The sequence below is a fragment of the Sinohyriopsis cumingii genome, chromosome 10, assembly GCF_028554795.1.
Source record: "Sinohyriopsis cumingii isolate HCF-2022 chromosome 10, ASM2855479v2, whole genome shotgun sequence".
NCBI classification, from domain to species: domain Eukaryota; kingdom Metazoa; phylum Mollusca; class Bivalvia; order Unionida; family Unionidae; genus Sinohyriopsis; species Sinohyriopsis cumingii.
Window position 1 is genome coordinate 95,640,794 of NC_142970.1, and position 16,324 is coordinate 95,657,117.

Consider the following 16,324-nt stretch of genomic DNA (forward strand, 5'->3'; position numbering starts at 1 on the left):
AGTCCTCACCCAGTCACATTATCCTGATACCAGGCCGACCAGTCCTAACACTAACCTCTTAATGCTGAACGCCAAGCGAGGCAGCTGTTAGTACCAATTTTTTAAGTCTCTGGTATGACCCAGCCGGGGATCAAACACACGACCTCCCGCATCCGAGGCGGACATTCTAACCACTAGGCCACCGGAGCGGTTCATCCGTTTAGAGAAGGAAATGTTCCTGCCCAAATGCAATGCGTTATGATGAATTTTCTCACATCTGTGCTAAAGCGTACAATATAAATAAATGGCGGTACGATAAAGCATAACAAGGACATTAACAACATTTCCATATTTAGTAAAGGGTTATACTATTATGTTTACACCCCAAAACTTGAAATCAGGTTAAACGATTTGAAAACTATGAAATTAAAGCAGTCTAAATTTACCATGTACTGAAACAAACAATAAGGCTGAATGTAGCCTATTCAATGCGTGACATACCGAACGTGTTCACCTCCAAACTCGATCCCAGTAGAGACGATATGAAGCAACAGAGAAACTTCGCTCAAATTGGCTATTAAATGATCAGTAAAGTACTTAATTCGCACGTGGAGAAACAGTTCCGACAGTCATATTTACCTCAATGTAAGTCATGAGTGGGCTGAACGCGCCGACGGTGCTAGAAACTTAGCGATGGGGACGATTTACAATCGTGCTAGTTAGACACCTTATGATAACTGGTCGACTGGGTGGAGTGCTGTCAATAGTTTTTCTTATTTACTGATAGAAGCCCGTGCAGACTCTGGATAATATGTAATATTGGTAAGTTCAGAACCTGGATGATATAAAGGCCTATAATATTGATACGCTTAGCAACAACAGGTTTATTTGCACGACTACTGCTACATAAAATCACAATCTAAAACAAAACAATGACTGCGCATGATACTGTTAATTACTAAATACCATGCAAGCTTGTTTACCGTGATGGAGTAGGTAAAAATAAATGTATGCATTAGATGTATTTTCAGTTACTATGATAGTCCATTGTAAGAAGGATTTTTGATGTGACTGGATCAAACAGAAGTTAGACGAGAAAGAAGATGAGGATTGCAAATTTGATATGTATCAACGTTCCAAAACTTTCACAGACGAGCAAATACGCAGAATGTTATTTAAAAATATGAGTAAAGTTCAGCTTAGAAGCAGCGCGGTAAGTTTTTAAACAAAATTATCTGCTCAATCGAACTCACAGTCCGTCTGAAATCTTTGAATTGAAACAAGTTTGTAAATTCGCTCCAAGCTGAAGCCATCATGTCTTGGAAATATGTAATCAAATATCAACGTTTTGAATATGCAGCATGGCTCAAATTCCAAGCGTATTATCATCTCAAACAACGGAATTCGAATGAGTAACTTGACTCGAATTCAGACTCTGCTCCGGTGCAAAATAATCTCATCTCAAACACACGTCATTCGAATATGCAGCATAAATCGAATGCGATGTTCAGCCAGGTGCAACATAGTTTTAAATCTGCGACTCCGGAAAACTAGAAATAACCGGTTACTTAAGAAGAAAAAGAAACCAATCCAGAGCATGTTGGATCTTGACATGGTAATGAACGGGTCAGCTCGGGAATTATACAATACAATAGTTCGAATAATAGAACTAATACTCTATTCGAAATTTTCATTGATAAGTAACTGTCAAGCAAATAATACGAGATGGTGCGTGAGAACTATTTAGAAAAAAAAGCAAGGCAAGCCCGTGATCTCAATGGAGCGTGGTGAAGCATAATTAAACGGGCTATATATTTTAAATTGGTGTTCTTTCAGTGGGTCACCTACTTACGTACCATATACATCCTAAATCGCGTGTATGTAAATAAAACAGTTTTTATGACACCATCTTTGTTAATACAGGTCTAGTAAAATAAGGCACAATCTGAAAACTTTTTATTAACAGTCATCTTCGGAATAGTACCATATCCGACTGGCTTGTTAATCTGATATCAGGTATCGAAATACTATTAAGGTAGTTTGTCCAGAAGACACGCTGATGCAAAAATTAAGATATATAAAATGCAAGTAGAGAGTAATGCATTGGCACTAGCAGACTATATTCTGCCCATTTTACCTGGACGACGGGCAACCTGGCAGTTTTTCCCTTATGCGATCACCAAAACGGAGCATTTTTAAAAGGCACACTGAAGCAAAGTCAACTTAAAAATCAAAAATATATATACTAACAGAAAGTTTGATTAGCGTTCTCTTTGTGTTTGTAATTTTCGTAAAAGTATCTTGAAAATCAATGAATTAATTTCAACTTCCAAATCACCATATAAAGTCAACGGTAAATCTGCCAACTGACCACAAATATGGCGGCTGATGACGTCATTCGGGTCCATAATTTCCGCCATCGGGGATGTTAGAAAGAATTATGTTCTGAGGAAATAATATAAATTACAGCGTACAACCTGCTGCATGACAAAACAAGCAACTAGGACATACGGCAATTTTTACCAAGATATTCCCATGTAAATCCCCATATTTTATCACCACGGGTTCACTGATAGATCACAAACATGGTTATAGACAAGGTGAGAATTTGCATAAAAGTATAGGTGTTTAAGCCAAGCTGTAGGGGCAAAGGGTTTAACATTGTATAGGTTTGGTAATATGCCAAGGACTTGAGCTGATATATTATATTTATCTCTCCAGTGATCTCAAACCATAACCACGTGCTTGCCATGTCAATCAAACTGTTATTTTGTATTGTGCCAAATCGCGCCCTTTAAAGAAATGCTTTCGTATGTATCATTACTAAAGGGAATATACAACATATCAAGAGACGATGGAAATTAGAGGACCGACAGAAAGCTGTGGATCAACCAGAATGGTTCAGTGGATAGGCAATCTTGTGAAAGGAAAGTAGTAGTAATTGTTGTTGTTCTAGGGTTTAACGCCATTTTTCAGCACAAGATAGGCTATACATGGCGGCCAGTATAATTGGTGGAGGAAGAACCCTGGAAAACCCAGGGAAGAACCACCGACCCACGAGAAGCTACTGGCAGGCTTTCCCACGTACATGAAAGGACAGATTTGGACGGATTAACGATTTTCCGTAAATACAATCCCCCAAAACCCAATCTTCTTATTTTTCTTTTTATATTACTTTTTTGGCTTTTTAATTAACTTATGGCCATTTTCCAAGTTAGCGTGGACATGGATTCTACGCATAGTAAAACAAATTAAAACTGTTTTCGCATTAGTGTTGGCTGAACCTTGGTATACTGAGTAATATTAGAGTCAAGAGGACTAAACTAACGTGGGGGGGGGCGAGTGGTCTAAACTAAAGCGCTCACCGTTACGGATCACTGCCATCTCACCTCTGTCTGCGCTAGTTCGAGTCTCAGGCTCGGCTAACGTTGGTACGTGAGAAAGCCTGCCTGTAGCTTCTCGTGGGCTGGTGGTTCTTCTCGGGGTTTTCCAGGGTTCTTCCTCCACCAATTATACTGGCCGCCATGTATAGCCTATCTTGTGCTGAAAAATGGCGTTAACCCTTACAACAACAACTAACATTGGCCCCGAGTGGTCTAAGAACGAGAATACTAAAATGGTGCATTTGAGCTATCGAGGTGTAGCAGGCTTGTACATTTCATGTGCATATTTGCATTCATGGATGACAATGCAATTCCATCCATTCCAATATAGGCTATAACATCTTGTATATGTTCCGTGTTATAAACAATACAAAGTGTTCATGGAACACGAATGAATCGCCAGTTTTGAGACGCTAATAGTGGACTGACGGCAATGTACATGAACCACCATATGACGTTTGCACAGTTGTAGCGCTGCATTGCAAAATATAAAAAAATATAAATATGTTCCTGAAACACGGGTGTCCCAGCACTGTACCTGAAAACTAACCTATATGCAAAATTTAGCAAAGGTGCGATGGATAAGTTGACGGAAAAAGGTAACACTGTTTATATATAAAATATGCATTGTTCCAATTAATAAAAATACAGACAGCTTAATAGAAAAATGAAAGATTTAAATAAAAATGCTCAAATGACTAACACTTGTATATAAATTAAAAAGTTTAGTAAAAGGAATTTGACAGCTTAAAGGTCAAGAACCGACTCGTAAATGAGATCCATTAGCATACGATGATTGCCTTCATACATGAAAACCAGCAACAAATCAAATATACTGACAGGCTGAAATATGAACGTCGTTCGTATGATTAATTCATTGTGTATTTGCACAGCCTTTAACCCAACTTTTACACAACTAAATTAACTTTCTTGAATTTTTCCATACATGATTGGCATGTGCTTTTGTGTTTTACGACACGCACACATACAGGTTATTATTTAATGCTCTTACAGTAGGAATAAAGTGGCTTACCCATGGACATACCATGATAGTCAAACTGGACTGATCCTATTGTGGGAATTGAGCCCGCACACTTTCGGTCCCGAGTCCAGAAAACTAACTACTAAGTCACAGTTCCCCATTTTCCGTACATACTTTTTGGACGTGGATACTAACAAGAACACTCGTCCATTAAATAAAGATGCGTGAATGCGCTGTGATGAACCGGACCAGGCTCTAATGTTACCAACAAGGGCCACTGCCAAGATCGGACAAGGCTGTAATGTTACCAATAAGGGCCACTGCCAAGATCGGACAAGGCTCTAATGTTACCAATAAGGACCAATGCCAAGATCGGACAAGGCTCTAATGTTACCAATAAGGGCCACTGCCAAGATCGGACAAGGCTCTAATGTTACCAATAAGGACCAATGCCAAGATCGGACAAGGCTCTAATGTTACCAATAAGGACCAATGCCAAGATCGGACAAGGCTCTAATGTTACCAATAAGGGCCACTGCCAAGAACGGACAAGGCTCTAATGTTACCAATAAGGACCAATGCCAACACGGGATCAGGCTCTAATGTTACCAATAAGGGCCACTGCCAAGATCGGACAAGGCTCTAATGTTACCAATAAGGACCAATGCCAACACGGGATCAGGCTCTAATGTTACCAGTAAGGACCAATGCCAACACGGGATCAGGCTCTAATGTTACCAATAAGTGCCACTACCAAGACCGGGCCAGGCTAGATATAATTAGAGGTCGTTAAGTGAAAACTCCATGTTCATATAACCATCCGATCCGATGTAATGTGATTTGATTTTTAACGTAACTTTAACAATTTTTCAGTCTTATCGCTACGATGTCTGCAACGTGCCAGTTTATACTGATGTCTAGCACTGGGGCATCATGCCGCAGACATGTAGCATGATGTCCCACCCAGTCACATTATCCTGACACCAGGCCGACCAGTCCTAACACTAACCTCTTAATGCTGAACGCCAAGCGAGGCAGCTGTTAGTACCATTTTTGTAAGTCTCTGGTATGACTTTGCCGGGGATCGAACCCACGATCTCCCGCATCCGAGGCGGACGCTCTAACCACTAGGCCACCGGAGCGGTCCATCCCATCCGAAGGATTATCGGCAAGAGTTTAAAAATGACTGCTATGGTGGCCATATTGGATGTCCGAATGGTACCATTTTTTACATTTAGAACCAAATAGACCAAGGAATGCACGTTGTGTAATGTTTCATAGCAATCATACAAGTAGTTTCATCACAGTAGCGACAACAAAGCCTTGACAGAACTTCTCCAAACAACTCAAAATAATTTGACAATACATCCTGAGATAATATACAATAAAAACTATGCATATTAGATGCCACACAATATGACCACTGCTACTAAAAATAGAAAAACTTGTCAATTACTTTTTCTCAAACACCGCTGAACAGAGTAAGATGAAGTGTGTCAGAAAGCATCCTTGCATAGCAGGCTATCCCGAGCGGCCGAGTGGTCTAAAGCGCTCTCCGTTACGGATCACTGCCATCTCACCTCTGTCTGCGTGGGTTCGAGTCTCGGATTCGGCTAATGATGATATGTGAAAAAGCTTGCCAGTAGCTTATCGTGGGTCGGTGGTTCTTTCCGGGGTTTTCCTGTTTTCTTCCTCCACCTTTAATACTGGCCGCCATGTATAGCCTATCGTGTGCTGAAAAATGGCGTTAAACCCTACAACAACATCCGTTTGTACAAGTGATGCTGATAAGCCATCGAGAATGAGAGCTGTTACTAAAAACAGATATACTTTCAGCAACTTGTAATAAACGGCTGAACAGGATTAGATACTATTTGACAGAAAGCATCCTGGCATGAAGACCTTTCAAATGTAAACAAATAATGTGAATTCGTCACGAAGTATGTCTTCCATTACTAACAACAGACAAACCTTGAAATTACTTCTCCAAAACTATTGAACAGATTTTGACAAATCTTTGATAGAAAACATTTAGAATGAAAATCTTTAAAATTTATATCCATTGTGCCGATCTGTCTACAAACATGGTCACTTTAATTAAACAACCAATTAGACAGTTAAACTACTTATTCTCAAAAACCAAATTTGAAACATAACATCCTGACATAAAGAGCTGATTTTGTTTTTTAATGGAGCCAGCCCACCACATAAAATAGGGGAAATACATTCACAGAACCCTTCCCAGTGTTTTGTTTATAACCAATTAGTCTCTTGGCTTATAAGCCGTTCAATATTGGACAAATGCTGATGTGCCTTCAAATATGAATAAAGACAGGAAAACATAAACATCGTTTGAAAGAATTATTTTCATAACATATGCAATCAACAATATTAGAAAGAATTTCAACCGAACGCTACATACAGACCAAGATTTGTTGCCCAACTGATCTTGCATCTGGCTAATAGGCAAATGGTTAGATAAGATATTATTATTCCTGTTTAGGAAGGGTCCACAATATAATACTAGCAAATGTGGGTACTTTCAGCGCGAGTCATCATCATGTAAACCTTGTTTCCAACACTCAAAAGAACAGACATTTAAAAGTGTAAAAGACCAACAGAGCTGTCCTAGCCACGGTGTCACAAACAAAATGCTGAAACTATGCGGTGTCTCACTTGGCCATAAAGATCAAATAAATTACCTGTTGTACCTGACTTATTCCAAGTTATATATTATGATTTTAATAACAGATTTTCTAGCAAAAACTAACATTTTGTAAAGTTTAAAAAGTTTCTAAAAGTTTTTTTCCCCCATGAGGTAGTAGTTTATTGTTTTTCTTAGAAATGCTAATTGTGACTTAAGGTCAAGTAGAGGACTATATAATCTTGTCACTGGAAACATTCATTTGTGCTTAAAATCCAGCAGAATCAATTTGTAATAATGTTGTGTCCCAGAGTTCATTTGGGCTGGAATTTATTTCTTCGAACTCTTTAATTCAAGTGCTCTTTATCTGAAAATACAGTGGGTTCATAAGATATAATATTGTTGGATGGAGACATTGATTGGGATTTTTGAATTCAGACCTAGAATTATACTGTAGTGATGCAACTAAATACTGTTGGCACATCAACACTTTATGAGCCATTACATGCATATCCACACTTTCAGCATTGGATTTAATTTGGATTTCCACTCAGGTTTATCCAGAACTTTTATCATTATAACTTGTGTCTAATTCTATGATTAATTTGTGATTTAATTCGCATTAACATAAGTTCTTTTTTCATTTTCACTTTGTATTTTAGGGCAAAAAATTATTTGTTGAATCTTACCAAGCTTGTTTATTTTCACTCTTTTCTGTTACTTATTTTACGATTATAGACTCATAACATAGGAAAATCAAGGTTTGTTTAAATATTTTCTCCATTGTCAAGGCTGGCTTAATCGTCTCCTCCAGTATCGTCTAAAAATCAAGGTTGGTTTTCATCTCTTGTCCCGTGTCACGTAACATCAAGGTTTGCTTAAATCTCTTCTCCCGTGTCATGTAAACATCAAGGTTTGCTTAAATGCCGTCTCCAGAGTCTTGTAAAAATCAATGTTTGCTTAGATTTGGTCTCCAGAGTCAAGTTAAAATCAAGGTTTGCTTAAATGTGGTCTCCAGAGTCTTGTAAAAATCAAGGTTTGCTTAAATGTCGTCTCCAGATCATGTAAAAATCGACGTTTGATTAAATGTCGTCTCTAGTGTCATTTAAAACTCAAGGCTTGCTTAAATGTCTCCAGTGTCATGTACAAATCAACGTTTGTAAGACATTAAAAATTCCACCTGCAGCTGTAAAATATTTCACCTGTGACCAAGCAAGAATATTTCAACTTGCGTTGACAATGAAATGTAAAACTTTAAAAGAAGTTTTTATTTTATTTGTTATAACTGTATCAGATAATACATCTTGTGTAAAATATTAGCTGTTTACTACCAAATGCCATTGTGTGGTGCCAACCGGTGAATACATTGTAACCTGAACCTTTTTGAAGCAAACGTCGTCATTCTGTTGCAGATTAGAAAGATCTTTTGGATACTTTCACATCCTGGACATTAAAAACATGATTTAGTAACATTTTTTATAGGAGCACAAAGTCTGTCAGTTTCGAGGATGCCTGTCAAATCAAAGCATTTGTTATAGTCTCAGGCATTTTAACAGGTGGAAAGCACAAAGTGCAGCAAGATATATTACCTTAAATTTGATATATCTGATGAAATTATGCTAGTTTTGTGGTTAAGTCATCAAAGTACTTAAAAAAATCTTTATCAAAGTCAGTATGACACAACATACAAGTTTCCAAATAAGGAAAATCTGACTTTCTACGATCTGTAAATATTTGTTTCTAAACTGAGTCCAATTTCAACCTTCATAAATTCTAATTTGATGTCGCATAATGTGCTGGTAGATAAGGATCTATGTTGCCTGTTCTAGTGATTACTCTTAAAACAATGTATAGACCCAGATCTGCTGACATATTATGCGACAGCAAATCTTGATCTATGCAGTCTGCGGTAAGGTCCAACTTAAACACAAGAATATACCATATTCTGACGAAACAAATTAAAAGAAATTTAACCTTTCTGAGACAATAAAAACCACAATTCAGTTTTCTTCCCCCGCATCACATTAAAACAACTATATATATACTTGCACTGTTGGAAATATATTGGAACCGAAAGGGGCTACATATATATATACTTGCACTGCTGGAAATATCTTGGAACCGAAAGGGGTTATATATATATATATATATATATATATATATATATATATATATATATATATATACACTTGCATTGTTGGAAATATATTGGAACAGAAAGAGGTTACATATATATATACTGCATTGTTGGATATATATTGGAACTGAAAGGGGTTACATATATATATATACTTTGCATTGTTGGAAATATATTGGAACTGAAAGAGGTTACATATATATATAATGCATTGTTGGAAATATATTGGAACTGAAAGGGGTTACATATATATATACTTTTTACATTGTTGGAAATATACTGGAACTGAAAGGGGTTATATATATATACTTGCATTGTCGGAAATATATTGGAACTGAAAGAGGTTACATATATATATAATGCATTGTTGGACATATATTGGAACTGAAAGGGGTTACATATATATATACTTTGCATTGTTGGAAATATATTGGAACTGAAAGGGGTTATTTATATATATATATATATATATATATATATATATATATATATATATATATATATATATATATATATATATATATATATATACCAATGCATGATCCATCTCAAATTTCACTGTAATTTATTACATTTTATACTGAGGATATTTTAGCAGTTTTTTTAAAAAGAAACATGATAATGTTACATTACACTGAAGTAGCTTTTATGCAGTCATGTGTCTCTGATCATATTGTTAGGAATACAGTCAGGAAGTTACAGTACTCACCTGTATAAAGCAGTCCAGTCTTAACTTAAAAGTCATGTGTCTCTGATCATATTGCTAGGAATGCAGTCAGAAGGTTACAGTACTCACCTGTAAAAAGCAGTCCAGTCTTAACTTAAACAGAAGTACTTGTTATCATAAACCAGTCCAGTCTAAACTTTACAGAAGTACATGGTACCAAAAACCAGCCCAGTCTCAACTTGTACAGTAGTACTTGGCATTATAAAGCAGTCCATTTTAAACTGATGCAGTAGAACTTGGTATTATAAACTAGTCCATTCTAAACTTGTACAGTAGTACTTGGTATTATAAACTAGTCCATTCTAAACTTAAACAGTAGTACTTGGCATCTTGTATTATCTTTCCAGGTCCCTAGGAATACAAAGTTTGGCAATGAAATAAATCTGTAATTTCTAATCTTGTACAAAAATCTGAGGCATATACATAATTTGGTAATAAAATGAACCATTCACTTTTTATCCTGCACAGAAGCCCTAGACATGTACATAATTTGGTAATGAAATAAACCAGTCACTTCTAGTATTGTACAAAAGTCACAGACATGTACGTAATTTGGAAATGAAATAAACATCACTTCTAATCTTGTACAGAAGTCATAGGTATATACAAGGTTTGGCAATGAAATGAACCAGTCACTTCTTATCCTGCACATAACTCATGTACATAGTTTGGTAATAAAAAAAAAACAGTTACCTGTAATACTGATTGTAAAGGAGTCATATGCATGTACAAAGTTTGGTAATAAAATAATACTTAAACTGTACATATGTCCTAGGCAAATATTGTACACAACCACTTCTGTAAATTGGTCACTTATACATCTTACAGATTCTCATGTTAACTGTCATCAATTTCCTTCTCCTCCTCATCATCATCGTCATCAATGATTATCACATTATCATAATCATAAATTACCTTATTTCTTTATTTACATACCTGCTATAACATGCTTTGTCACACAAAAACATGAATTTCGACACCTAAACCCCATGACACTGTCCCGTCTCGAAAAACATGATTTTCAGGAATCTTAGCCCCAAAGTTTTTCAACAACAACAACAACAAAATGTTTATTACTTGACCATCTGTAGTATGTGCATGGACAATGAACAGTTGCGCTCAAAGCTCAGCTGAACGTATCCTGGGGTTTACTGTTGATAAAAGACTATTAAATGTTAAGGCGGTCAGAGATACACAACCACCATTCTGAGATTACTCAACTGACCGGTGATAGCTAAGGTGAAGTGTTCTGTCCAGTTCTGTTGTGGAAGAGTCCATTTAGATAATTTGTATAGGTAAAGTAAACAAAGTAGAACAATCCAATTCATCTGAATATTGAGTACATCAAAGAGAAGTGCTGAAGAACAAATGTTTTTACACACAACTCCATTGAATAAGAATGTTGAAGCCAATTTTAATAAACTTTGTGACAAACTGTATGTTTTTTATTCAAGTAAGATTTTTACTCCATATATAAAATGCAAAATATGATTATTTCGGTTGTCGGAATGGTGTTCAAGTGTGATTCAGGAAGCAATATGTCATCAGCAAAGACCGGCAAAAAGAATTAAATTTCAAAACACCAGGCTGACAGAGTTTTACATTACATTCAAAACTCCAGGCTGACAGTTTTACAATACATTCAATTCTTCCTCCACCAGTTATACTGGCCGCCATGTATAGCCTATCTTGTGCTGAAAAATGGGGTTAAACCCTAGAAAAACAACATTACATTACATTCAAAACTCCAGGCTAACAGAGTTTTACATTGTTACGCCCAGCAGTAGGGGGAGCATCTAATTCTTTGCACATACTGAAAACATCATATCAACATGAAGTATATAATGTCCATTGAAATAGAAGCATCACCTGTAGTATATTGGATACGTAGTATATTGGATATGTAGTATATTGGATACGTAGTATATTGGATACATAGTATATTGGATATGTAGTGTATTGGATATGTAGTATATTGGATATGTAGTATATTGGATAAGTAGTATATTGGATATGTAGTATATTGGATACGTAGTGTATTGGATACGTAGTATATTGGATACGTAGTATATTGGATATGTAGTATATTTGATATGTAGTGTATTGGATATGTAGTATATTGGATATCCTGAATTAAACATTGAAATTATTATTATTTTCTTCATTACTCATTATCTTGATCTTGTAAAAATGCTAACTATATATTGATGCATGCTTTTCAGAATGATTTTTGCCATGAAATGGATTGATTGAAAGACCATGATAAGCACACACTTGTGTTTGCACAGTTGATTTATTTTGTAAAAGCATTAACACCTGTACTGGATATAGGTATTTCTTATTGCTCTATTACCTGTAACACCCCCAAGAAACTTGAAACTATAGTTGTCTCCCCCTTCCCGAAATGAAATGGTCAGTCCAAAATGTTCTGACCGGTATTTGATCAGAAAATCTAGCAGGGAAGATTGGACAACAGTACTATCTAGTCTCTAGTGACACTAATTGGAACACTAACTGGAACACTAATTGGAGCACTAATGACACTTACATTACCTTTAAACAACCCTAATGAACTAATGCAAACATTTTGTTATCCAATGCATTTTAAAGACAGACACTTGATGTATGTGTTCATATAATATCTGTGAGATTGTGATTATGTGAGTGTCTACACATTATGTATTTGTGCTGTGATGATATTTGACACTACTAAGTCTGCCAACTATTTGGTTCTTTAAAAGTGCATAAAATGTTTTGAAAAAAAACCATTTTTTATTCAGATTTGAATTTCCATTGGCTTTGTATGAACTGGTGAACATGGGTCCCTTTTGGTTTAAAATATTTTCATGATTTTGCTGGACAGCTAGACAAGATAATTAAAAAAACTTCTAAAATGGCTTCCTAATTAATATTTGCAGGTGCAAAGTGAGGAACTGTCATTGGGGCGATTCAGCATAAACACTGTCGGTGTAGAGATTCAGCATAAACACTGTCAGTGTAGAGATTCACCATAAACACTGTCAGTGTAGAGATTCACCATAAACATTGTCAGTGTAGAGATTCAGCATAAACACTGTCAGTGGGGAGATACAGCATAAAAAATGTCAGTGTAGAGATTCGGCATAAACACTGTCAGTGGGGGGATACAGCATAAACACTGTCAGTGGGGAGATTCACCATAAAAAATGTCAGTGTAGAGATTCAGCAAAAACACTGTCAGTGGGGAGATACAGCATAAACACTGTCAGTGGGGAGATACAGCATAAACACTGTCAGTGTAGAGATTCAGCATAAACACTGTCAGTGGGGAGATACAGCATAAAAAATGTCAGTGTAGATATTCGGCATAAACAGTCAGTGGGGGGATACTGCATAAACACCGTCAGTGGGGAGATACAGCATAAACACTGTCAGTGGGGAGATACAGCATAAACACTGTCAGTGGAGAGAATCAGCAAAAATACACAGTGATGAGGTTCAGCATAAACACCTCTCTCTGGGAGAGGAATGGTTTCCAAATTTTATGATAATGCTACCTCAAACATAAACATAAACATGTCTAAGCAGAGTCCAAGCAGGAAAAATTGAGAAAAATATGATGTAGCCAAAGATTAAGTGATACATATGTACGTTGTGTGTTGTGTTCCTTGGATTTTTTATATAGCTTTAACAATTTGAGTCATATCGCTATGATGTCTGCACTGTGGCAGATTATAGTGATGTGTAGCATCATGTCCCACCCAGACACATTATCCTGACCAGTCCCAACACTAAGTTCTTAATGCTGAGTGCCAAGCAAGGCAGCTATAGTCTGATAATACAAACCCGTTTGTTTGTACCCCCCTACCAATTTAAATAATGGAAATCTTTAATGTGATAAAAAGTGCAAGGAACTTAGTCAATTCATTTATTGATTTATAGTTTCTAACCTGACTCTGAGTACAGTGATCCTAACACCATCATCTTATGCCCGTTTCATGCTTAACGGAAGTTTTCAGTGTAATAGACAGACATGCTCAGATCCATTTCCAGTTTCTGGACAAGTCCATTTTCAGCAAAGGGGTGTATCATGACTACAGATGTACATACATAAGTCATCTGCTCCCGATATTTACAATGTCGAATCAAGCAAAGGAAAATCATGACAACTACAAATTTGCTTTTCATGTGGATTTAACAAGCGGTTTAATTTCTATGTTCATATATGCAAAGGGATATAATTCCAAACTCTCAACGTTATGTAATTTATGCAATTATTCAGCAGTTGCCAAACAGGATGAACTACATCATTATGTTGTCTGATGGAAATAAACTAGCCTATGGTGAAGGGGATGCCAGCATTAGTGCCATTCTGGTCACAGTCAGGTTAGAAATTATAAATCAATGATTCAATTGACTTACTTCTGTGCACTTTTTATCACATTAAACGTTATCGTTTTTGAAATCGGTAGGGGGTACAAACAAACGGGGATGTAGAGTCAGACTATACTAGTACTTGTAAGTCTTTGGTATGACTCAGCTGGGGTTCAAACCTGCAACCTCCTGCATCTGAGACAGACTCTCTCACCACTTAGGTCACTGGTAGTTGTATCCTAATTTAATGAGTCCTCACTTAAATAATAATAATAATATATGGAGTCCTCACTTAAATAATTTACTAAGTGCTCACTTAAATAGTAACAATTTATCATGTACTCACTCTAATAATTTATCAAAATCCACACTTAAATAGGAACAATTTATCCAGTCCTCATTTCAACAATAACAATCTCTGTAGTACTTACTAAAATTTAATAATGTATGGAGTCCTTGCTTAAACAATAATAATTTATGGAATCCCCTCTTAAATAATAATATTCTATGTGGTCCTTATTTAACTGATACAATTTATTGGGTCCTCATTTAAATAATTTCTGGAGTCCTTGCTGAAATGACAATTTACAGAGTCCTCACTTAAGCATAATTTTCTGAATACTCTGCCCATAACAATGTGTTTAATCTTTAAATGTACAACTGAGGTTAGGGAAAAATTCTGTGATTCAAAGGAGAGATTTTTTTCTATCAGAGAGGAGGCATTTCAGTGTCTAGTTTTTATCAACATTTATTCTTCAATACCATCGGCAATTTACTTCTTGTTGAACAGGAAGCATTTAAATAAAGTCTGTATTTTGCAGTGTTTATATATATAAAAGAAAAAGTGATGAACACACAGAGATGAATACAAAGAGAGATGCCAAATTGATTGCTATGTTGTTCTTTGCCAAGACAGACTTTTCAAAATCGACACTAAACTAAGCTATTTCAGTAAATTCTTACCTTATGCTCATCAAGGTCTTGTTTGGAGGCAAGACTTGGGGTCATGAACTTTGACATTGATCTTGCACTTTGGTCTAACCAATCACAAAGGCTCTTCCAAGCATCATAGAACTGCAGATAGAAACAATTATAGAAAACAAGTTAAGCACCATCTAATTCCGAGATAGATAATTCATCAATTTTCTAGTGGTTGATCATTAAGGAATTTATGGCACCAATTTTATCAAGGCTGGGATTTGCTTTCAAGCTAGAATTGGAAGGTATTCCTTTAAAAGCGCACTTTTTGAGGAAAGAAATATAGTAAAACCTGTCCAAAGAGACCACTACTATGACAGACCACCTGTCTTGAGAGACCATTATTGGCAGAAGGAGTAGTCTTTCAAGACAGCTTTTTGTGTACTTAATCATTTTAAACAAATAATACAGGAAATGAAATAATTGCTTAAGTTTAGATTTTTTTTTAAAAAACAATGTTTTAATTTGTTTTAAGTTTTTATTTAATTTTAAATTTAAAGTTTAAAGTTTAATTATTATCCATCATGATATTGATAAGTATGACCAACACTTATACTATGATGAATTCTAGCCAAAGTTCATGTTTCTGTTTTAAAAAAATGATATTTTGTGTGAATTACTTGAGTATAATAACAGTCTGTAAGGATTGAATATTTTTTACTGTAAATTACTTCAGTATAATAGCTATTGACTCTAACAAATTTTGCCAAGCAGTCAGGGATATAAAAAAAATTCTGACCAACAAATCAAAAATTAGATCAATGAGGCAAATATTCCACACTAAAACTTACTCTCTTATCTTCTCTGTATGCATACTGGAACAATCGCCCTCTCTCATCAGTGCGTCTCAGAAGTTTCTTCCATCGGAGACGAATGCCCACAAGTAGGTTCTTAATGTATATCGTGTCATGTTTGCGGCCAAAGTACTTCAAGAATGTTCCTGTTCTATCCAAAGCATACATCTTTTCTGCTTGGACTTCTGTCTCAGCTTTCAAGGCCTGCAAAGAGAATGCAAAACTTGTAAATTATATCAATTATAATAAGACTATATTTATTATACACTGTATATACTCACTTATATGTCAAGACGAAATGCAAACTGCACAAAACCCAAATCTATCAATGCATAATGAGCTGGCAC

At 35.9% G+C, this 16,324-nt stretch overlaps 1 protein-coding gene across 5 annotated transcripts in view; it reads right to left on the minus strand.

Annotated features, from left to right (window-relative positions):
- The window catches only part of LOC149790609 (microtubule-actin cross-linking factor 1, isoforms 6/7-like), a 376,630-nt gene that overhangs the window by 111,499 nt on the left and 248,807 nt on the right, over positions 1–16,324 (minus strand). For all 5 annotated transcript variants that reach the window (XM_089972718.1, XM_089972715.1, XM_089972716.1 and 2 more), the window contains exons 35-36: positions 15,975–16,181; positions 15,169–15,279 (exon numbers count right to left, since the gene is read on the minus strand). In XM_089972718.1, the coding sequence (XP_089828844.1) occupies positions 15,169–15,279; positions 15,975–16,181 (318 nt within the window). The remainder of the gene's footprint in view (positions 1–15,168; positions 15,280–15,974; positions 16,182–16,324) is intronic.